The sequence below is a fragment of the Choloepus didactylus genome, chromosome 17 (genome assembly GCF_015220235.1).
Source record: "Choloepus didactylus isolate mChoDid1 chromosome 17, mChoDid1.pri, whole genome shotgun sequence".
Lineage (NCBI taxonomy): Eukaryota > Metazoa > Chordata > Mammalia > Pilosa > Megalonychidae > Choloepus > Choloepus didactylus.
In genome coordinates, this window is record NC_051323.1 from 63767428 (window position 1) to 63792212 (window position 24785).

The 24785-nt window shown below is 37.5% G+C and overlaps 1 protein-coding gene across 13 annotated transcripts in view; it reads right to left on the bottom strand.

Moving 5' to 3' along the window:
* Window positions 1-946: 946 nt before the first annotated feature.
* The window catches only part of CCDC138 (coiled-coil domain containing 138), a 121018-nt gene continuing 97179 nt past the window's right edge, over window positions 947-24785 (bottom strand). For 9 of the 13 annotated variants that reach the window (XM_037807146.1, XM_037807150.1, XM_037807149.1 and 6 more), the window contains 2 exons: window positions 3247-3385; window positions 948-1446 (listed from right to left, as the gene is read on the bottom strand). In XM_037807146.1, coding sequence (XP_037663074.1) covers window positions 1281-1446; window positions 3247-3385 — 305 coding nt within the window. In that variant the 3' untranslated portion in view covers window positions 948-1280. Of the gene's footprint in view, window positions 1447-3246; window positions 3386-24785 lie in introns of all 13 variants that reach the window. The other 4 variants (XM_037807147.1, XM_037807148.1, XM_037807145.1 and 1 more) reach the window with 2 other exon arrangements.

Sequence of the window (24785 nt, forward strand, 5' to 3'; positions counted from 1 at the left end):
ATCTGTAAAACGCCTGCGTATAATGTCATTTTTAAAAAGAGTTCTTGATAATTTTATAAAAGACTTCCATGATTTTTCTATTACAGTTTTCTTTAGACAATTTTGGTAATTTGTCTTTTTCTAGAAAATAGTCCATTTCATCCAGATTTCCCAATTTATCAGCATAAACCAATACAGAATTTATTTATAATTTTAAGCCTCCTTTATCCTAAACATTTTTGTTATTTTTGTTCCCTTCTATCTTTTACCATATCTATATAGATATAGAATACATGGTTTTTTTTGTTTTTCAGTGAAGAACATTTATCCTGTTTTTAATTTTAATAGTGGTGACCTTGTCATTTTCAAAGCTTTCTTTATCCTACATTTTTCTAATTGTCCAAGTTAATATGGAAATGGAACATTATCACTATTTCTGGTGAGAATGTTTATACTTTTACTTACTAGCTCCTCCATCTCTACCTCACTCTCAAGGCCTCATTAATTCTCAGTTTTTGTGAATATGGGTTGAAACAGCATTATCCAAATAATTATTACTAAATTATTGTTTTTCCTTCAGTATTTTGTCCTGAGTCCCATGTTCCACCATCTCCATTTCACCCAGGCCTCTGGTCATTTTATTCAGCTTTGGTTACAGCAAGAGATATCTCTGGGTGATGAGACTATGACATTTTATTTATTTTTTCCTGTTTAAAAAAAAAAATTCCTACATAATACATAAACACTTTGGTAATCATTATCTTGAAAAAATAAAACAGAAAAAAATTAAAGTGCCTTCTCTAAGGTAACTCATGAAGAGCACAATTAAAAAATCAACATTTATAAATCCAGGATATAGAGAATCATTTATGATATCAAGATAGTTAAGAAATACGTACCTTTTGCTTCCAAAGGGGGAAATTCTAATATATTAAGAAAACAGAATGATGCAATGATCTAATCGTATTCCCATATAAGCACCAATTTTATTCCAAATAATCACATAATTTAAATAAAGAATTTTCTTAAAACACTTTTTACAAAAAGTAACCCAAGTGTCACTAATTCTGGAAATTCTGTCTTGTACATGAATACTATATTAGTTGAACTGAAACAGTCCAAAAATTCCATAGTTTTGACAGATTTCATTTAAACATTTTAAAAATAAAAGCTTCTGTATTTATCTTTCATGATAAACGATGCTACTGATAACTTTACTTGGTAGAAATTTAGTTACTTTGGTGATTTTTAGTTCTACAAATAAGAAGGACATATATAATGTATCGAAATAATAAGCCAGTCTAACGACTTGCATTGGAGACTAGGGAGTTACATTTTGTTAAACCCAAATTGAACAGAGTTGAATTTAGATTAATACAGAGAAAGGCATGCTCTGGATGGGTTGTTCTCTGTATTTCTTGAAGCATCATATGAATTGTGAAGAGTTCAAAGAGCTTCTTATTACTCCTGTAAGAGAATGAGTACATTAATTAATTACACATACTTGGAAAGTTTATCAGTAATGACATTGAGAGATTACTTATATATTTATGTGGGGATTGCACCTGTTTTTAAAAATAGTGGAGGAAACAGGTAGCTAAAGGATTAAGGTGCTGAGACAAACAAAATAGGTCTTATGAGAAAGGCCTGAAGTGGGAAAGCATTCAAAAGAAAAAGGAAGAGTTTTTTATTCTGAAATCTGTATCAGGTATCAATTCTCTTTGCTCTATGCACTATTATAGAGCTTGAGAAATTTTCTTCACAGCTACAAAAAGAGTCAAATAATTTTAAGTATGCTGGGCTTTTTAAAGTGGCAGAATATTAATTTACCTTTTGACTTAGTTCCAAAATACTTATAAGTTTTCAACCATCCCCTTTCTTATAACTAGACAGTAATTTAATTTTCAATCATTTAGAATTGTATCTTAAAACACATTTCTTACATTTCCTGAGAGAAATTATCAAATAACCATATGCAACATCCACTTATTAAAAAAAGGATTAAATCTTTGTGATTTTAAAGATTCACTTTCAGACGTGTTTGAGCATCAACTAATCTCAATAGCCTTGTTTGAGCTTTGTACTATTTATTTATCTAAGTCTAAAATGAACATAAGCTACAAAACACATCACTAATAGTACACGTTTTGGACCAAAGATATACAATTGCACTTTGGTTCCACTTAAGAAAAAAAAAATCCCATGAATTAAAAGCTAAGAAAGAATTAAATCTAAGTAATGTTATTGCAGCTTCTTGGTACCACAGGATAAACCGAAACAAACCTTATGAAAATTTACTGATTACAAACCAAAAAAATCATGGTATAGTCAGCAAGAAAGGAGGACAGTGAACCAATAAATTGTTACCAGGCCAAAACTAATAATTTGGTGAGTTGAGAATGAGATTATAATTTGACAGTTAACAACTTGGTACACAGCACAAAAAGAACATAAGGACCTACTCTCAACCATTTAGAAATAATTTAAAATGCATTACATTTACTATTTTAGGTATACTGAGGTCTATTAAATTATCTAAATTCTCTACCATAGAAATCATAGGTGAGGAAAAAGGGTTAGAAGGGTTAAAAGGGAGCTAAACCACAAACACTGTTGCAAAAATGAAATGAGACAGGTGTTCAGATTTGCATCAAGGGAAAACTGGACTATTATCAAGATTCAAAGAAAATATGGCTTAAAATCTATGTTCTTAATTTATAACTTAAAAATTGATTTACCAGTGTTTGAGTTAGGGAAAAAAAGAGAGAAGGAATTTAAAAAGAAAGCCCTTGATTCTCATGATAAACTAAAAATTAGTAGCGGTAGCCAATCTATAATATTTTCTGAAAATAAGCCCATTTACCAAAGCTATTTTAAATATTTACTGCTTGATTCATTCCCATTCCTTAAACTCACTTTAGTTCATCAAATAAGGATCTGCAAAATATATTTTATCTATTTAATTTTCACTTCTCAGAATAACACTGCAATGATTTGTTCTGATATTATCACTTGCTCGCAAAAAATTCCTAAGTTTTATTTACTCCTATCTGTGTAACCTGATGTTCATAGATATTCTAAGATTAACACTCTAATTCTAGTTTATCATTAAGTATGTGGTCTTAACATACATGAGCATTTTCTACATCTGTATATTTGAACTTTTGATTTTCTAATAAAAGTTGAACTAATATGGGATTCAAAAAAGTGCAAATGAACATGATAAGATACCTTTCAATAAAAATGCTAGAAATAATAAATTCTTACTTGATTTTGGAAAGTTTCTGTAGAATAATACTGAGCTTTTCTAGTATTTGAAGATCAAGCTTAGGGGTTCGAAGCAGCACAGAGCAAGTACGAAAAAATAAAGTGTTGCTACAGGCATCCAGAAAAGGCTGCAAGGATTCTGCAAAACAAGTCATTAATACTTTACTTCAGTTATTGACTAGGCTAAAAAGGAAATTACAAACAAAATAAAACCAGAACTATATGGGATATTTACAAATACTGATACAAATTTTCATTCTTTTCATCATTTGAAAAATTAAAACATCCATTGGTTCTTGTTGAACAATGCAAACCAAAGATATGATTGAACTTTCATTAGGCAGAATTTAGCAGAAGTCCTACAATTGAAATGAAGGAAGAAAAAGTCAGTTCTTCTGTAAGTTCTTAACAATAAGCTAAGTTTAAATAATTAGCAAATAAGAAATTTTGTTGGGGAGGTAAATTAAAAACAGCTAAGTTTAAGAATCTCACTTGAATTGTGGGAAGATGGTACAGTAGGAAGCTCCAGAAATCAGTCCCTCCACCAAAACAACTATTGAACTAGCAGACACTGTCTGAATCAACCACTTTGGAAGCCCTGAGTCTAGGGGAACACTGCGCAGCATCCAGGGAAAAGCGGGAGGAAGAGGCTGGTAAATTGTGATAAAGACCAGTGAAAGGTCTTTACCCTGCCTGTAGCAGCTACCATTCCACTTTCCACAGCCTTGTGGTAGGCCGCAGTGGGAACTGGAGCTCTGCTGCTGCCAGAGTAGGTCATAAGTGCCCAGTCCTCCAAACTCTGGGGGTATGTGGTCTGATCTCAGACCTCTACCTTTGATCAGCTACTTCAGATCTCTGGGGGCAGCTCTGAAGGTGGCTATTCTTCCAACTCTCCTTGGGCAAAGGTGGCAGAGGAATCTTAAAGACAGTAACTTTCCTCAAAACTATGGAAAACAGTTAAAGGGCTGCATTAACCTGGCAAGTGCCGAATTAAGAAAACACAGCTTCAAATCCATTGAAGGAGCGCCACATGCCCTTGCTGGTCCCTCTCCCGAGCCCTCCACAACGCAGAGTGGCGTCCATGTGCACTCCCATCGTGAGTTCCTGACCGTTTCAGAAGGAGCAGAGTGCCCCTGTGTGCACAGTGGGGTGCATATATGTCAGTGCCAATGTATCCAGTGGAAGTCTGAGAGACTGAGCCAGGGAACTTGTCTCCCAGAGTTTGTAGTGAGGGCAGAGAAGCTGCTTACAGACATCTGGGACAGTGTGAGAAACAATTAAGTTGAAGTAGCCTGGGGCAAAGGACTACCTGAATTAAGTTACTCAAGAACACACCCAGGAGGGGGAGGAGATCTACTTCAAAGAAAGTAGAGGAGGCTTTCACTTAAACTCCTGTAAACTATAAATGGGGAATTCCTAAGCAATCCAGCAATCACAACCAGGAAAAAGAAGCAGGCTCCCAGCTAAGGTTCCACACAGGCTCAGATAAGACAGAGAGGACTCTGCACTTCCCATTTGCCTTGGGCTGATGTTCTTGATAAGGAGACCACCAGCCAAAGCAGAGCCAGTTTACAAAGACAGTGAAAGATGCTTTTAGACTAGGTTTGTTTGTTTTTATTAGCTCCTGGCATTCAAGAAAATCTCTGCCATATCAATTGCTGGATACAAAGAGGACTGGCCTTTGAACTTAAGGGACAGAGACTTTAAAATAATTATCATTAATAAACTCAAGGATATAAAGAAAAACATGGAGAAAGAACCAAAGGACAAGAGGAAAACAATGAATGAACAATATGGGAATCTATCTAGAGAAATGGTGGAGAAGGGGAACACAATTAGTGAAATAAAAAATTCCGCAGACAATAGACAATTTCTCAAAGCAATGAGTTCTGTACAAGGGAATCCCAATAAGACTGAGTGCTAGTTTCTCATTCGAAACCATGGAGGCAAGAAGGCAGTGGTATAAAAAATTCAAAGTACTGTTTAAAAAAAAAACCGCTAGCCAAAAATTTTGTGTGGTAAGACTTTCTTTCAAAAATGAGGGAGAGATTGAGACATTCCCAGATTTAAAAAGCTGAAGGAGTTTGTCAGCACGAGACCTACCTTACAAAGCAATGCTAAAGGGAATTCTTTGGATTGAAAGTAAAGGACACTAGACAGTGGATCAAAACAGCATAAAGAGAGAAAGATCTCTGGTGAAGGTAACCACATGAGTAATTACGAATGCTGGTACCATTGTATTGTCCTGTTTGTTAAATAACTCCACTTCTTATAGGTGCTAAAATGCAAATGCATAAAAAGTATGATATATGATTGACAGTTTGGGGCACATAATGTACAAAGATATAATTTGTAACAAATACAAAAAAGACAGAGAAATGGAAGAGTAGAGGAGCAGTGTATGTGTATGCTTTTGAAGATAAGTTGGTATCATACCAAATATGATTGCTATAGATTTAGGATGTCATATTTTAACCCCATGGTAACCACAAAGAAAATACATGAAAAATATCTTCAGAAAGAAATGAAAAGGGACTCAGAATGGTACATTACAAAAAGCCAAATACATACATACTAACAGAAGAATTTACAGTAAAAAAGGTGTAAGACTTACAAACACAAAAAAAATCCCTGCATTGTTAGCAGGTACATTAAATGGATTAAATTCTCCAGTCAAAAGGCATAGATAGATAGGCAGAATGGATAAAAAAGCATGACATAACTACAGGCTGTTTACAAGAGACTCACCTTAAATTCAAAGACATAAGCAGGCTGAGAGTGAAAGAATGGAAAAAAAACATAACATGCAAGTAGTAACCAAAAGAGAGCTGGGGTAGCTACATTAATATTAGCTAAGATAGGCTTTAAGTCAAAAACTTTTATGCAGTACAAAGGGTCTTTATACCCTGATAGAGGGGTGAATTCAACAAGAAGACATAAAATTATAAGTATCTATGCATATAACAGAAGATCCTTAAAATATAGGAAGCAAATATTGACAGATTTGAAGGGAGAAACAGACCGTTTTACATTAATAGATTTCAACACACCACTTTCAATAATGCACAGAACATTTATTCAGAAGATCAATAAGGAAACAGAAGACTTGAACAATACTATAAATCAGCTAGACCTAACAGACATATATAGAACACTTAACCCAACATAAGCAGAATACACATTCTTCCCTAGTGCACATGGATCATTCTTTAGGGCAGACTACATGCCAGGTCACAAAACAAGTCTCAATAAATTTAAAAAAATTGAAATCATACAACGTATCTTCTCTGAACACAATGGAATGAAGCTAGAAACCAATAACAGAGGGAGAAAGGGAAAATTCACAAATATGTGAAAATTAAACAATGTACTCTTAAACAACCTATGGGTCAAAGAAGAAATCACAAGGGAAATTAGGAAATCACAAGGGAAATTCGGAAATATCTTGAGGCGAATGAAAAATGAAAACATAACAAAACTTATGAGATATAGCAAAGGCAGTGCTGAGAGGGAAGTTTATAGCTCTAAATGCTTACATGAAAAAAGAAGACAGAACTGAAAGGAGAGGCCTTACCTCAAAACTAAAGAATCCAGAAAAAGAAGAAAAAACTAAACCAAAAATAAGCAGAAGGAAAGGCATAACAAAGATTAAAGCAGAGATAATTGAAAGAGAATTTTAAAAACATAGAGAAACAAAATAACCAAAAGTTTGTCCTTTGAAAAGATCAATAAAATTGACAAACATTTAGTTAGAATGACAAAGAAAAGAGAGGACAAAAGTAACTAAAATTAGAAATGAAAAGCAGACCTCAGTACTGACCCAACAGAAATAAAAAGATAAGAGGATACTATGAACAACTGTACGACAACAAATTGGATGACCTAGATGAAATGGAAACATTCCTAGAAATACACAAACTACCAGTGCTGACTCAAGAAGAAACATCTCAACAAACCAATAACTAGTAAAGAGACTGAGTTAGTAAACAGAAAGCTCCCAAGAAAGAAAAGCCACCAGACGGCTTCACAGGAGAATTTTACCAAAGCTTTGACACTTACCCTGCTCAAAGTTTCCCAAAAAGGAAGAGGAGGGAACATTCTCTAACTCATTCTAAGAGCCAACATCACCCTCCTACTAAAGCTAGATAAAGATACCACAAGAAAAGAAAATCACAGCCCAATATCCTTTATGAATACAGATACAAAAATCCTCAACAAAATATTATCAAACTGAATCCAAGTTATTTGACTAAATCCAGCACCCCTACTTGAAAAAAACTAGGAATAGAGGGAAACTTCCTCAACATGATAAAGGGCATACATGAAAAACTCACAGCCAATATCCTACTTAATGGTCAAAGACTGAAAGCTTTTCCTCTGAGATCAGGAATAAGAGAAGGATGCCCACTGTCATCACAATGATTCAACGTTGTACTAGAAGTTCTTGCCAGAGCATTTAGGCAAGACAAAAGAAATAAAAGGCATCCAAATTGGAAAGGAAGAAAGAAAACTTTCCTATTTGCAGAGGACATAATCCTATATACAGAAAATCCTGAAAAATCCACAACAATACTCCTAGAGCTAAAAAATGAATTCAGGAGGTGAGACGTAGGCGGTGCGGTAGGCGGGCCTTGCGTGGGGCCCGAGCGTGATGGCGGCGGAGCAGGTGACCTACAGCACCAGGTCAGACGCTGACTGTGAGGCAGCGGCGACTGCACGACCGACGATGTCCACAACGGAGACCTCAGGGGCCGCCTCAGAGTCACCGGAGCCCGAGGACTATGACAGCAAAATGAAGACCTGGTTTGCTTCAAAGATATCAAACCAGCAGCACCTCATCATTATCTTGTGGTGCCAAAGAAGCACATTAGAAACTGCAAAGAATTAAAGAAAGATCAAGTAGAACTGGTTGAGAAAATGGTAATTGTTGGAAAAACCATTCTTGAAAGGAATAATTTCACTGACTTCAAAAATACGAGGATGGGTTTCCATATGCCACCATTCTGTTCTATTTCCCATTTGCACCTTCATGTTCTGGCACCGGTCACTCAGCTTGGCTTCATATCAAAATTTGTTTATAGAGTCAATTCCTACTGGTTTATCACAGCTGATTATTTGATTGATAAACTAAGAACATGAAAATGTCAACAGTGGGAGACTTTCCTAATCATGGCGCAACACAAACTAATATTTCGGTCCTTTGAAGTCTGCTTGCAACTTTACGGTTTGTTGGGTTTTATGAGAGGCTTTTACAGAGTGGCCTTAAATCTTTTCTGAATGTATGTTTCTTGATCTATGATATAGTTTAAATGAATATCTGTCATTGACTTCTTTGTTTTAATGGTTACTTATCTAAAGTGTAAGAAACTATGGATAAAATCCCATAAAAATTGTTACTAAGGGCTCTGTATTTTAAAAATTCAAATATTTTCGTTTGTCAGTAGTCAACTAGAAGATTGATTTATTTATGTATATTCACTATGAAGAATAAACAAGTATGAAAAGTACTTTATTAGCATCTTTTTTACTTTGAAGGAGTAAAAATTATTTATTGACAATTCTTTAGTTTTACACATAATTATTCAAAATACAGAATACTCCAATACACAGCAATCTCTGACCTTTTTGATGGAAAGAATTGTATCTGTATTACTTTTCACTTAAATTTCAGATGCTGGTTTTCTCTTCCTGAAGCCTAGCGTCTTTGTAATATATTGATCCTGAAAGCTCTCTAACAGTGAATTTGTAATAACAGTCAATGTGGCTAACAACAGAATTCACTGCAATGGAATTTACTATAGGAATATAAAAGGGGAAGAAACATAAAGTGGTTATGTTAAAGTATTAAAACTGGCAGAATCTGTTGCTTTATGGCTTGTTTCTTGTACCAAAGGGAAATTAAAATAAAAAACTTTTGTCATGTAAAAGGCCTCATTTGAAAGTAGACATAGACTTGGTTATTAAAATAAAATTTCACATCTATATTAATATTATTATAATATCATTTCCTGAGGCATATTTCTTTAGGAATTGCCTGTTGGTGCTAAGGCCTTTTAATACATCTGTGTGTCTCCATAATCAGATAATTTAATGTATCTGTGAATGTGAATGAAGAGTAGGTGCTCAGAGCTACTCCTACATTGTACCAGTGTATAATAATCCCATGTACATGTATATAAATAAGCATAAGGATTAATGTATTGATGTTGGGAATGAGCTGAAATTACTAGTTTTCTTTGTGTGAATGTGATATAAAATATAGTTTTAAGTAATGAAATAGTTACTGCAATGTTTGGTTAAAACATCTGGAGTCAATAGTTTAGTTTTTTCATTCATATATTCATTCAGCAGACATTTGTTGAGGATTTAATGCATACCAGACCTTGTGATAGGATCAAGGAATATAGAAATGAGCAAAGACAGTCTGTCATCAACTAATAGAGGGGTAAGACATAATCAGTGGTTTGAATTTAGTAAGTGCTGTAATAGTTATATGTCCACAGAAGAGACTGTGGAGGGGGAAACACTTCTGAAAGCATGTGGCAGTAGGGCAGAGTAGTGAACACTTAATGTTAGACAGGCAGTCTGGCAGTTTGGCCAAGGGACCCACATGTACTTTTCCTTGAGTTCTGCTCCTAATATTACTTATTTTACAATTGAAATGAATGTCAATTTCATTTTAATCACTGGCGGTGGAGAAGGAAATTTGGAAGTTGGCATTACAGGCTGTCAAAATCGGATTACAAGGTTTTCAGCACTGCTTTGTGAAGTAGTTCCCTGAACACCTACTTGTATTGGCAGTTACAAGTTTCCATAAAATCAGCTAAAATCTGACTAGCTATAAGAAAGGAAATTTTGACACGTACAACCATTGAGTGCTTTACTGCTTGCAGTGATATAACTGACAATAGTATGAAAATAGTGTGCAAGTTATTTAAGGTATTCTTAAATGCCTTATGAACCTCTTCAAAAATGTGTTTAGTCCATTGATTTAATTTATATAGATTTAGTATTCTCTCATGTTTGTCTTCTTTGTTGGAAAATCCTTGGAAACACATTTTTAGTGGAGAGTCTCTCCTTTTCTTGCAAAGATTGAACCAAATTGCTACAATAAAAATTCACTTACCCTTTTCAGTAGTCTAAGTATTTTGTGACTCCTTCATTATAACATAAGCTCAAGACAAAGCTAATTAATAACCTTTCTTTAAAATATTTATAGTAGTAGTAAGGCCATTTATTTCTGTATGTTGTGATACTATTTGTTTTGTAATTGCAGGACTGTAGAATTATTAACAATAAACTATTTCAAACTATTTAGCTAGAAGAAAACTAAATAAAAAATGAAAAGATATTGCATCAAAAAAAAAAAAAAATGAATTCAGCAAAGTGAAGGGGTATAAGACCAACACACCCAAATCAGGAGTGTTTCCATACACAAGCAATGAGCAACTGGAAGAAGAAATCAAGAAAAAAAAAATTCCATATACAATAGCAACTAAGAGAATCAAATATCTAGGAATAAATCTAACCAAAGATATAAAGGACCTGCACAGAGATAACTATAAAACGTTGCTAAAGGAAACCAAAGACTTAAATAAACGGAAGGACATTCTGTGTCATGGATTAGAAGCCTAAATATTATTAAGATGTCAACTATAACAAAAGTGATTTAAAGATTCAGCATCATCCAAATAAAAATTCCAAAAATCTTCTTTGCAGAAATGTAAAACCTAATCATCAAATTTATTTGGAAAAGTAAGGGGCCACGAATAGCCAAAGCCATTTTGAAAAAGAATAAAGTTGACGGACTCACATGTCCCAACCTAAGAAATTACTACAAAGCAACAGTAATCAAAAGAACATGGTACTGACAGAAGGACAGACATACAGACCAATGGAATCAAAGTGAGAGTTCAGAAACCAACCTTCATATTATGGCCAAATGGATTTTTGACAAGGGGGCAAAGACCACTAAATTGTGAAAAAAAAAAAGTCTTTTCAACAAATGGTGCTTGGAAAACTGGAGCTCCATTTGAAAAAGAATGAAGAAGCACCCTATCTCACACTGGATCAAAGACCTAAATATAAGAGCCAGAACTATCAAACTCCTTCAAGAAAATGCAGCGAAGCATTTTCAGGGCTTGGTGGCAGGCAATAGTTTCTCAGACTTTACACCCAAAGCATAAGCAATGAAAGAAAAAATAGATAAATGGTACCTGACTAAAATTAAAAACTTTTGCAGCTAAATGACTTCACTGTGAAAGTAAAAACAACAACCTACACAATGGGAGAAAGTACTTGGAAACCACATATCCGATAAAAGCTTAATATTCAGAATATACAAAGAAATCCTTCAACTTAACAGCAAACAGATAAACCCAATTAAAAACTGGGCAAAAGACATGAATGTAAGTCTCTCCAAAGAAGACAAACGAATGGCCAAAAAGCACATGAAAAGATGTTCAACATCATTAGCCATCAGGGAAATGCAAATTGAAACAATGAGAGTTCCAGCGATGCACCAGCTGCACAAGGTCTGCTAAATCCATAGGGACCGTGTACTGGTGAAACCGGGAGTCTGCATTCTGAAACGAGTGAGTAAGCCGCTGAATATCCAGCAGCCACACTGCAGTGAGGGGAAACCAAGGGTTGGCGTTTGGAGCTGGACCAGTTCTTTTTTAAAAATACCCAAAAGTGGCTGGAAATACAGCAGCGAGAACCACACAGTGAAGCGCGGCAGGAAAGGGCTGTGTGAACGCCTCAATATCTAGTGTGCAAGATAGCCTTTCACAAAGCCCCTGCTAACTGTCTTGGAGTGATGAAGGCAGAGGTTAGCCAAAAGGGGAAAAAAACCATGCCCCTTGCAGCCATCTTCCCAGCAGACTGGGAACGCTCTTGTCCAGCGCCGGGGCCACTGCCCAGAGCCGCGCCAGGAAACCCAGTGTGATGGGGTGTTTCCAGGGACATAAGCACACACCACAGTGTCGGGCGGGGACAATAGTCTTTCATGCACCCACAGCTAATTGTCCTAGAGCTGGGAAGGCGGAGCTGTACGAAAAGGGGGAAACTGGCATGCCCCGTACAGCCATCCTTACAGCAGGCTGGGAACACAACTACACAGCCCGGTGGCCCAGAACTTCCCTTGAGGGACGGCGCGAACTTGTGACGTAGCACAGCCTTCCCTCAGCAGAAGCCCTAGAAGGGCACAGCTTGGAAGACGGATGCACTCGGAAATCCCAGGGACCATACGCCAATACCAAGGACGTGTGGGTCAGCAGCAGAGACAATCGGTGGCGAGACTGAAATGAAGGTTTAGACTCTTGCAAAAGCCTTAACTCTCCAGAATACCTGGGAGGTTTCATTATTAAAGCTGCCCTCCCACCCTAACCACTCAGACACAGGCCCCACATTCAGGGCAGACAGCACCAGCAACACACCCAAACTTGGTGCACCAATTGGACCCCACAAGAATCAGACCCCCACACACCACAAAGACAAAGTTGGGGAGAACTGACTTGAGGGGAATAGGTGACTCGTGGACACCATCTGCTGGTTAGTTAGAGAAAGTGTTCACAACCAAGCTGTAGATCTGGCACATTAGAGATTAGTCTTTGAATAATCCTACATATCCTAAAAGAACCCTATCAAGTAAAGCAAATGCCAAGAGGCCAAAAACAACAGAAAATTTTAAGGCATATGATAAAACCAGGTGATATGGATAACTCAAACCCAAACACCCAAATCAAGAGATCAGAGGAGACACAGTACTGGAGCAATTAATGAAAGAACTAAAGACAAACAATGAGAGCATGGCACAAGATATGAAGGACATGAAGAAGACCCTAGAAGAGGATAAAGAAGAAATTGCAAGAGAAAATAAAAAAATAGATGCTCTTATGGAAATAAAAGAAACTGTTGACCAAATTAAAAAGATTCTGGATACTCATAGTACAAGACTAGTGAAGCTGAACAACAAATCAGTGACCTTGAGGACCACAGAATGAAAAATGAAAGAACAAAAGAAAGAATGGGGAAAAAAATAAAAAAGGACCTCAGGGATATGATAGATAAAACAAAATGTCCAAACATAAGACTCTTTGGTGTCCCAGAAGGGGAAGAGAAGGGTAAAGGTCTAGAAAGAGTATTCAAAGAAATTGTTGGGGAAAACTTCCCAAACCTTCTACACAATATAAATACACAAAGCTTAAATGCCCAGTGAACTCCAAATAGAATAAATCCAAATAAACCCACTGTAAGACATATTCTGATCAGACTGTCAAATACCGAGGAGAAGGAGCAAGTTCTGAAAGCAGCAAGAGAAAAGCAATTCACCACATACAAAGGGAACAACATAAGACTAAGTAGTGACTACTCAGCAGCCACCATGGAGGCAAGAAGGCAGTGGCGTGACATATTTAAAATTCTGAGAGCAAAATTTCCAGCCAAGAATACTTTATCCAGCAAAACTCTCCTTCAAATTTGAGGGACAGCTTAAATTTTTCACAGACAAACAAATGCTGAGAGATTTTGCTAATAAAAGACCTGCCCTACTTCAGATACTAAAGGGAGCCCTACAGACAGAGAAACAAAGAAAGGAGAGAAAGAGATGGAGAAAGGTTCAGTACTAAAGAGATTCAATATTGGTTCAATAAAGGACATGAAGAGAGAGGGGGGAAAATATATCTGACAAACATAAACCAAAGGATAGTACGGCTGATTCAAGAAATGCCCTCACAGTAATAACATTGAATATAAATGGGTTAAACTCCCCAATTAAAAGACACAGATTGGCAGAATGGATCAAAAAATATGAACCATCAATATGTTGCATACAAGAGACTCATCTTAAACACAGGGACACAAAGAAATTGAAAGTGAAAGGATGGAAAAAATACTTCATGCAAGCTACAGCCAAAAGAAAGCAGGAGTAGCAATATTAACCTCAGATAAAATAGACTTTAAATGCAAGGATGTTAGGAGAGACAAAAAAGGCCATACATACTAATAATAGGGGCAATTCAAGAAGAAGAAATAACAATTATAAATGTTTATGTACCCAATCATGGTGCCACAAAATACATGAGACAAATGCTGGCAAAACTAAAGGAAGCAATGGATGTTTCAACAATAATTGTGGGAGACTTCAACACATCACTTTCTCCTATAGATAGATCAACCAGACAGAAGACCAATAAGCAAATTGAAAACCCAAACAATCTGATAAATGAATTTGATTTAACAGGCATATATAGAACATCACATCCCAAATCACCAGGATACACATTCTTCTCTAGTGATCATGGAACTTTCTCCAGAATAGAACATATGCTGGGACATAAAACAACCCTCAATAAATTTAAAAAATGAAAATTATTCAAAGCACATTCTCTGATCACAATAGAATACAATTAGAAGTCAATAACCATCAGAGACTTAGAAAATTCACAAACACCTGGAGGTTAAACAACACACTCCTAAAATAAATGGTTTATAATGTAGAATGTAGGGGAACTAGCAATAGAGAGCAATTAATGAAAGGGGAACAATAACCCAATAAGAACAGATAAGCTATTGTGGGTAAATTTAACGTTCTGGGAATGCCCAGGAATGACTACGGTTTGTTAATTTCTGATAGGTATGGTAGGAACAAACTCACAGAAATGTTGCTATATTAGCTTATTTTCTTGGGGTAGAGTAGGAACATGTTGGAAGTAAAGTAGTTATTTTAGGTTAGTTGTCTTTTTCTTACTACCTTGTTATGATTTGTTTCAAATTTTTTTTATTGTATATCTTTAAAAAAATTTTTTTGATATAGTTAATTAAAAAAAAAAGTTAAGAGATAATGACAATCAATGCAATATATGATACTGGAGTGGATCTAAGAATGGAGGAGAACGGGCAAGATGGCAGCATAGAGAGGAGTGGAAGCTAAATAGGCCCCTTGGAACAACCAAAAAAAAACCAGAAACAACTAGTAAATAATCCAGAATAACTGCGGGGGGACAAACGAGACCATCCACTCATCATACACCAACCTGAATTGGGAAGAATGCCCAAGATCACAGCATAAAATCTGCAAGTAAAACCTGCAGATGCAAGTTGCGAGACCTCCTCCCCCATAGCCTGAGCTGCAAAGCCTCGTGGTGCCAGAGACAAGCTCTCTCCCAGCGAGCGAATATAGCTCAGCTGAGCTCCAACTGGGGTTTTAAGTAGCGAGTGTGAACTGCTCACTACAGGTACGAATCCCCAAAAAACAGACAGAGGCTTTGGGTGATGACTGACCTGGGAGAGCCAGAGGGTCGCCTTGGACTAGGTCTGAAGGGGACTATCTGTTTCTTTTTCGGCTCAATGTAGAAAGCCCCAGTCATTTTCAGTTTCCAGGGCTGTGACTCAGAGAAGGGTGGAGACAGCATAAGCAGAGAGAGAGAGAGACCACTGAAATGCTAATGACCTCCCCCTAGGGGGCCTATCTTCTCTAACAGGAAAGGGGTGGGGCCCTTTCCATTCAGAACCAAACCCCAGAGCCTGGGGAAGAGGGCCATACCTCCTCACACCAGTCAAGAATTATAGGCTAACAGGCATCACCTGCTGGGCAGAAAAGCACAGTGACCTGAGGCATCACAGGGTGGAGCAATTTTCTAAGACACACCCGCAGGGAAACCAGATACTGAATATTTCTTCTCTCTGGGACTTGAGCCTGTTCTGGTCTGGGAAAACCTGATTTGGATAACCAAGGAAACCATGCCTAGACAACAGAAAATTACAACCTACACTAAGAAAAACAAAGTTATGGCCCAGTCAAAGGAACAAACGTACACTTCAACTGAGATACAGGAATTTAAACAACTAATGCTAAATCAATTCAAAAAGTTTAGAGAAGATATTGCAAAAGAGATAGAGGCTGTAAAGAAAACACTGGGCATGCATAAGGCAGAAATCGAAAGTTCAAAAAAACAACTAGTAGAATCTATGCAAATGAAAGGCACAACACAAGAGATGAAAGACACAATGGAAACATACAAAAGCAGATCTCAAGAGGCAGAAGAAAACACTCAGGAACTGGAGAACAAAACACCTGAAAGCCTACACGCAAAGGAGCAGATGGAGAAAAGAATGAAAAAATATGAGCAACGTCTCTGGGAACTTAAGGATGAAACAAAGTACAATAATGTACGTATCATTGGTGTCCCAGAAGGAGAAGAGAAGGGAAAAGGGGCAGAAGCAATGATAGAGGAAATAATTAATGAACCTTTCCCATCTCTTATGAAAGACATAAAATTACAGATCCAAGAAGCGCAGTGTACTCCAAACAGAATAGATCTCAATAGGCCTATGCCAAGACACTTAATAATCAGATTATCAAATGTCAAAGACAAAGACAGAATCCTGAAAGCAGCAAGAGAAAAGCGATCCATTACATACAACGGAAGCTTAATAAGACTATGTGTGGATCTCTCAGCAGAAACCATGGAGGCAAGAAGGAAGTGGTGTGACATATTTAAGATACTGAAAGAGAAAAACCGCCAACCAAGAATCCTATATCCAGCAAAGCTGTCCTTCAAATATGAGGGAGAGCTCAAAATATTTTCCGACAGACAGACAATGAGAGACTTTGTGAACAAGACAACCTCCCTACAGGAAATACTAAAGGGAGCACTACAGAGTGATAGAAGACAGAAGTGCATGGTTTGGAACACAATTTTGGGAGATGATATCACAACAATGTAAGTACACTGAACAAAGATAAGTATGAATACAGTTGAGAGAGGAAGGTTGGGAGCATGTGAGACACCAGAAGAAAGGAGGAAAGATAAAGACAGGGACTGTGTAACTTGGTGAAATCTAGAGTGTTCAACAATTGTGATAAAATGTACAAATATGTTCTTTTACGAGGGAGAACAAGCAAATGTCAACCTTGCAAGGTGTTAAAAATGGGGAGGCATTGGGGGAGGGATGCAATCAACATAAACTAGAGACCATAACTAACAGAATCATTGTATTATGCTTCCTTTAATGTAGCAAAGGTGATATACCAAGGTAAATGCAGATAAGAGGAGGGGATGGGGAGGCATGTTAGACACTTGTCATTGGTGGTATTGTCTGATTCTTTACTCACTTTGATTTAAGGTTATTTTTCCTTTTGCTACTTCCTAGCTGTCATTTTTTTTTCCTCTTTCTTTTGCCTCTCTACCTTCTTTGACTCTCCCTTCTGCCTTGTGGAAGAAATGTAGATGCCCTTATATAGATGGTGGTGAAGGTGGTGAGCACATAAATATATGACCATACAAAGAACCATCGATTATTTACTTAGGATGGAACGTATGGTGAGTGAACAAAACCATATAAAAAAAAAATGGGTTGATGACAAAACCTCGAGGGCAATATACTGAGTGAAATAAGCCAGACATATAAGGACAATTATTGCAGGGTCTCATTGATAGGAACTAATTATAATATGTAAACTCATAGACATGAAATATAAGGTACCAAGATATAGGACGAGGCTTAAGAATGGGGAGCGGTTGCTTATTATGAGCAGAATGTTCAACTAGGATGAACTTAAATGCTTGGAAATGAACAGATGTGTCGGTAGAAAGATGTGAGAATAACTAACAGTGCAGAATGGTGTGTGAATTAGGTGGAAAGGGGAAGCTCAGAGTCATATATGTCACCAGAAGGAAAGGTGGAGGTCAAAAGTTGGGAATGTATAAAACTGAATCCTGGGGATTCTGGGAAGATGACAGCATAAAAAGAAGTGGAAGACTTAGTCTCCCCCAGAACAATTCATAAATGAACAAAAAACTAGTAAATAACCTGGAATAACAGCGGGGAGACAAACGTGACTGTACACTCAACATCCACCGACCTGAATTGGGAGGAATGCCTGAGATCACAGCATAAAGTCTGTAAGTAAAACTGCGGACCCACGCTGAGAGCCGAGAACCTAGAGCCGAGAGCCCCTCCCTCACGGAAGCTGCGCCGTGCACTCTCTCAGTCCAGCTCCAAGTGAGGTTTTAATATTAACTGCTCAATACAGACAGTGAATCCTCAACAAGCAGACAGAGGCTTTTGGTGACAAATGACCTTGGGAGAATCGGGGGACATATCTATCTCAGGATAGGGAGCCAAGAGAATCGGGTGCTATCTCTGGCTAACGGGTGAACCTGGGAGTTTTTCTGTCCCTCACTCTCTCTCTGTGGCGAAAACCTCAGCTGTTCTCAGCCCGCAAGGTGTTGCAGTAAAGACAGCCTCAGACATTCTGCATTCTGAAACGAGCTGAGAGCCCCGCGGCACAGCCCGGCGGCCCAGGGCTTCCCTTGAGGGATGGCACACACTGGTGACATAGCACGGCATTCCCTCAGCTGAGCTCCTGGAGGATCGCGGCTGGGAGGGGGGACCTGCTCGGAGAACCCAGGGAGGCTACGCCAAGTCCGGTGGTTTGTGGGACAGTGAGAGAGGGTCTGGGGCTGAACTGAAATGAAGGCTTAGACTCTTGCGGCGGCCTTGAATCTCCTGGAACCTGGGAGATTTGAACAGTAGAACTGCCCTTCCTCCCTGGCCACCCGTACACACGCACCACATTCAGGGCGGACGGCTCCAGCAACACACCCAAACTGAATTCTCCAACTGAACCCACAAAAATCATTTCCCCACACACCGCGGGAGAAAGGTTGAGAAATGACTTGAGGGATATAGGTGACTCACAGACGCCATCTGCTGGTTAGTTAGAGAAAGTGTACATCACCAAACTGTGTCTCTGAAAAATTAGATCAATATCCTTTTTTTTGTTGCAACTTGAAAGAACCCTATCAAGCAAAACAAATGCTAAGAAGCCAAAAACAGCAGAAAATCTTAATGCATATGATAAAACCAGACGAGATGGAGAATCCAGCTCCAAACACACAAATCAAGATTTCGGAAGAAACACCGTTATCTCGCACAATTAATCAAAGAACTACAATAGAAGAACGAAAACATGGCAAAGGATTTAAAGGACATCAAGAGGACCGTGGCCCAGGATATAAGTGCCATAAAGAAGACCCTAGAAGAGCATAAAGAAGACATTGCAAGAGTAAATAAAAAAATAGAAAATCTTATGGAAATAAAAGAAATGGTTGGCCAAATTAAAAAGACTCTGGATATTCACAATACAAGACTAGAGGAAGCTGAACAACATCTCAGTGTCCTAGAAGTCCACAGAACAGGAAATGAAAGAACAAAACAAAGAATGGAGAAAAAAATCAAAAAAATTGAAATGGATCTCAGGGATACGATAGATAAAATAAAACGTCCAAACTTAAGACTCATTGGTGTCCCAGAAGGGGAAGAGAAGGGTAAAGGCCTAGAGAGAGTATTCAAAGAAATTGTCGGGGAAAACTTCCCCAACCTTCTACACAATATAAACACACAAAGCATAAATGCCCAGAGAACTCCAAATAGAATAAATCCAAATAAACCCATCCCAAGACATATTCTGATCAGACTCTCAAATACTGAAGAGAAGGAGCAAGTTCTGAAAGCAGCAAGAGAAAAGCAATTCACCACATACAAAGGAAACAATTTAAGACTAAGTAGTGACTACTCAGTGGCCACTATGGAGGCAAGAAGGCAGTGGCATGACATATTTAAAATTCTGAGAGAGAAAAATTTCCAGCCAAGAATACTTTATCCAGCAAAACTCTCCTTCAAATTTGAGGGAGAGCTTAAATTTTTCACAGACAAACAAATGCTGAGAGACTTTGCCAATAAAAGACCTGCCCTACTTCAGATTCTAAAGGGAGCCCTACCAACAGAGAGACAGGAGAAAGAGATATAGAGAATTTTAACAGACATATGTAGTACCTTACATCCCAAATCACCAGGACACTCATTTTTCTCTAGTGATCACAGATCTTTCCCCAGAAGGGACCATAAGCTGAGACATAAAACAAACCTCAAGAAATTTTAAAAAAAAAAAAAAAAAAAAAAATTGAATATACTCAAAGAACATTCTCCAAACACAATGGAATACAAATAGAAGTCAATAATTTTTGAACTATAACTCCACTATTTACTTCCTACATGTTAAAAAATACCCAAACTCTAAGGACAAGTCAATGGTTTTTGAACTCAGTGTAAAATATGTAATTTTAGACAACTATATAAAGGTGGGAGAATGAAGGAGTATAGGAACATTGTTTATGTGCCCTATTGAAGTGAAGGTGGTATCAAAAGAAAAACAAGATTGACAGGGATTTAAGAGGTTAATTTTAAGCCCCACAGTAAACACAAAGAAATTATCAGAGAATATAACCATAGAGATGAAAAGTAGAGTCTGGATTAAGAGAAATGGGGGAAGCGGCAATGGGAAGTTAAGAAAGGAGTGTAGGGCTGCTGTTTGAGGTGAAGGGAAATTTCTAGTAATGGATGGTGGGAAAGAGCATAACATCATTCTAAATGTGATTAATCCCACTAATGGAAGGCTAGGAAAGGGGCGGAATGGGAAGATTCAGGCTGTATATATGTTTCCACAATTGAAAAAAGAAAAAAAAAAGACAGCCTAACTAGACGACAATTGAATGCTAAGGATGAACTTGAATGGGATTGGAGGGGGGAGGACAGGTGGCTCAAAGGGACACAGTTGAGACATAAGGAAAAGGAAATTTAGAAAGTAAGCATTGTATCATTGTTGAATCTCTTATACTTCTTAGCTGCACTTAATGGAATTACATAGAAGTATGTTCTTGTTCATGGGAAGTACATACGTGAATTATAGTGTATGTTCAAGGATGTGTGCAGCTAACTCTCATATGTTCAGAAGACAGTGCAATAGATGATGGATGATAGATAGGGAGGGACGGAGGGAAAGAAATAGCGATGTAACAGCCTGTTAAAGTTGGTGTATTGAGCTATCGGGGGCAGGGGGTCAGGGTATGATGGAATTCTGTGTATGGGGCTAGTATTGTTTTTGCAACTATTCATGTAACTTTGAATTTATTTCAAAAAAAAAAAAAAGAAAAGAACACTAGACAGCACTTCGGCTTGATGCTTAGGGGCCATTTTCAACAGCAAAATCCCTAATAAAAGTGCAGAAAACATGGCACCAAGCATACCACTGGAAAAAAAAAAAAAAAAAACTGAATCCTATGGTGGGCAATGTCCATGATCAACTGTATAAATACTAGAAATCTCTTCCAGGAACCAGAACAAATGTATGACAATACAATTAGAAGTTAATAATAGAGGGGCATATAGGGAAGAAATATATACCTATTGCAAACTATATACTACAGTTAGTAGTATTTCAACATTTTTTCATAAACAGTAACAAATGTACTACACCAACACTACGAGTCAACAATTGAGGGGGGGTGCTTAGGAATAGGGGAGGATTCGAGTTTCCTTTCCTTTTTTTCTTTTTTCATCTTTCACTTTATTTCTTGTCTGGAGTAATGAAAAGTTTCTAAAAATGGAACAAAAATTAAGTGTGGTGATGGATGCACAGCTGTATGAGGGTACCGAGGGGCAAGTGATTGTACACTTTGGGTCTCTGGATAATTGTATGACATCTGAACAACCCCAATAAAAATTAAAAAGGGAAAAAAAAAAAAAAGAATGGAGGAGAAAAGCTCAAAGGGAACATAAGGAGAAATTGGAACATAGAATTTAAGCTTTATATCCATATTAATTTTCTTGAATTAACTCCAGTTAAGTTAATGACATAAGTGAATATCCTTGTTTGTAGGAACTGTACATGGAAATGTTATGAGTTCAAGGAGTATGATATATGCAATCTGCTCTCAAATGTTCAGAAGATGATAAATGGGTAGACAGATAACTGATAGAAAGATAACAGATATAGCTGAAAGAAAGAGAGTGGGAAGGATAGAGGGAGGGAGGGAGGGAGGGAGGAAGGAAGGAAGGAAGGAAGGAAGGAAGGAGAAAGAAAGGTAATGCAAAGGTAGCTGTGCCAGTTTGAATGTATTATGTCCCCCAGAAAAAGCCATGTTCTTTGATGCAATCTTGTGGGGCAGACATTTTAGTGCTGATTAGATTGGAATCCTTGAGTGTTTCCATGGAGATGTGACCCACCCAACAGCAGGTGATAACTCTGATCAGATAATTTTCATGGAGGCGTGGCCCCACCCATTCAGTGTGGGCCTTGATTACTGGAGCAGTTTATAAGCTCAGACAGAAGGAGTGAGCTTGCCACAGCCAAGAGGGACACTTTGAAGAATGCACAGAAACTGAGAGAGGAGCTGCAGATGAGAGACAGTTTGAAGACAGCTGTTGAAAGCAGACTCTTGCTCCGGAGAAGCTAAGAGAGGACAAACATCCCAAGAGCAACTAAGAGTGACATTTTTCAGGAACTGCAGTCTAGAGGCGAATGTCCCTGGAGAAAGCCATTTTGAAATCAGAACTTTGAAGCAGACACCAGCTACGTGCCTTACCAGCTAACAGAGGTTTTCCGGACACTGTTGGCCATCCTCCAGTGAAGGCACCCAATTGTTGATGCGTTACATTGGACACTTTATGGCCTAAAGACTGTAAGTGTGTAACCAAATAAACCCCCTTTATAAAAGCCAATCCATTTCTGGTGTTTTGCATTCTGGCAGCATTAGCAAACTAGAACAGTATCAAAATGTAAAACTGGTAGATACGGATATCTAGGGGTGGGGTGGATGTTGGAGTTCTCTGTATGGGGTTTGTATTCTATTTGCAACTGTCCTATATGTTTGAAATTATTTCAAAATAAAAATTTAAAAAAAATTGAAACAATGAGATACCATTTCACGCCCATTAGAATGACTACTATTAAAAAAAACAAACAGAAAATTGCAAGTGTTGGGTGTTGAGAAATAGAAACATCCATTCATTATCGGTAAGAATGTAAAATAGTGCAGATGCTGTGGAAGACATTTTGGCGGTATCTCAGAAAGTTAAGTATAGAATTACTGTATTACCTGGCAGTCCCACTTCTAGGCATATACCTAAAAGAAGCGAAAGCAGGAACTCAAAGAGTATTCGCACACTGATGTTCATAGTGACATTATTCACAACTGCCAAAAGACGGAAGCAACCCAAAAGTACATTAACTGATGAATGGATAAACAAAATGTGGTATGTAGATACAGTGGAATATTATTCAGCCATAAAAAGGAATATATTTAGTTCTGATACATGCAACAACATGGACAAACCTTGCAGACATCATGTTGAGTGAATGAGCCAGAAACAAAAGGACAAATATTGTATATTGTCATTGATATGAAATAAACAGTGTAAGTAAATTCATAGTCAGAAACTAGAATATAGGTTACCAGGAGCTGGGGTGGGAGTAGGGAATGGGAAGTCAATACTTAAATTGTACAGTTTCTATTTGGGCTGATGGAAAAGTTTTGCACTGGATGGTGGTGATGGTAGCACAATATTGTGAACATAATTAAAAGAACTGAATTATACATTTGAATATGGTTAAAGGGGGCAAATTTTAGGTTGTATATATATTACTGGAATGAAAAATTTACAAAAAAATACCGTAGGATTGACTGCACAACACAGTGAACCCTAAAGCAACCCATGGACTGTAATTAACAATACAATTATAAAAATGTTCTTTCATAAATTGTAACAAAGGTACCACACTAATGCAAGGTGTTAATAATAGGGTAGTATATGGGAACTCTGTTTTTCTTTTTTTTTTTTTTTAAATCATCCATTTTATTATAAAGGAAGCATCAAATATTCAACACCAGATATTTGTTTCTTGTGTGCCTATCCTTCTTTCCATGAATAAGTTTTATGTTTTTGCTTAGCATAAACTTAGAAATTCCTCTTCAATCATATTTTCCCTCTCTGACTATTAATACTGAAGCTTGTATCATGGTCTCTTAAATTTGCTTTATGAACAGGTTACTTATTCTTGGAGTTCCTTTCTAAGATTCAGAACAAGTTTTGGAGGGGAGAAGACTAGGGGTAAAATTACAAGTAATATAGCTAATTAGTTTTGACGTGGCCTTAAAGCATGGAAAATAGGTCTTGACGTACATATAATCAGTATCACTCATGGAGCCAACTAACTAAAATAACAACAGTGAAATTCACTGGCTTTTTAATGATATACTGCATGGAGATTTTCTATGCTGTTTGTTTTGAATAATCTCCCTTTGCTCTCGGGAGTTGCAGTGCATGGTTAAACTGAGAATCTTTTAGTACCATCCTGATGGATGATGCCTCTCTCCAGTTTTGCCAGTGGGATATCCCCTTCAAGTAAAGCTCCATGCCACTTTCCTTTGCAGGGCTGAAGACAAAATTTCAGGAAACAACAGGTCTTAATCAGGCCTCCAGTTTATAGTTTCACCGTGACGTCTGGGAGGGTTTCAAATGCAAGCTTCCGTGTCCTCATCACGTGGAGTCAGGATGTGTCCCAGCACAGCATTTATCTTATCTATCATGGAGGAGCTTGCCCAAGCTTCAAGAGTCCATAGTTTATATGTAGGGATGATTAGTGGAATCAACGTCCATGTGGCTGAACTCAAATCTCCAGCTTCTCTCCCCTC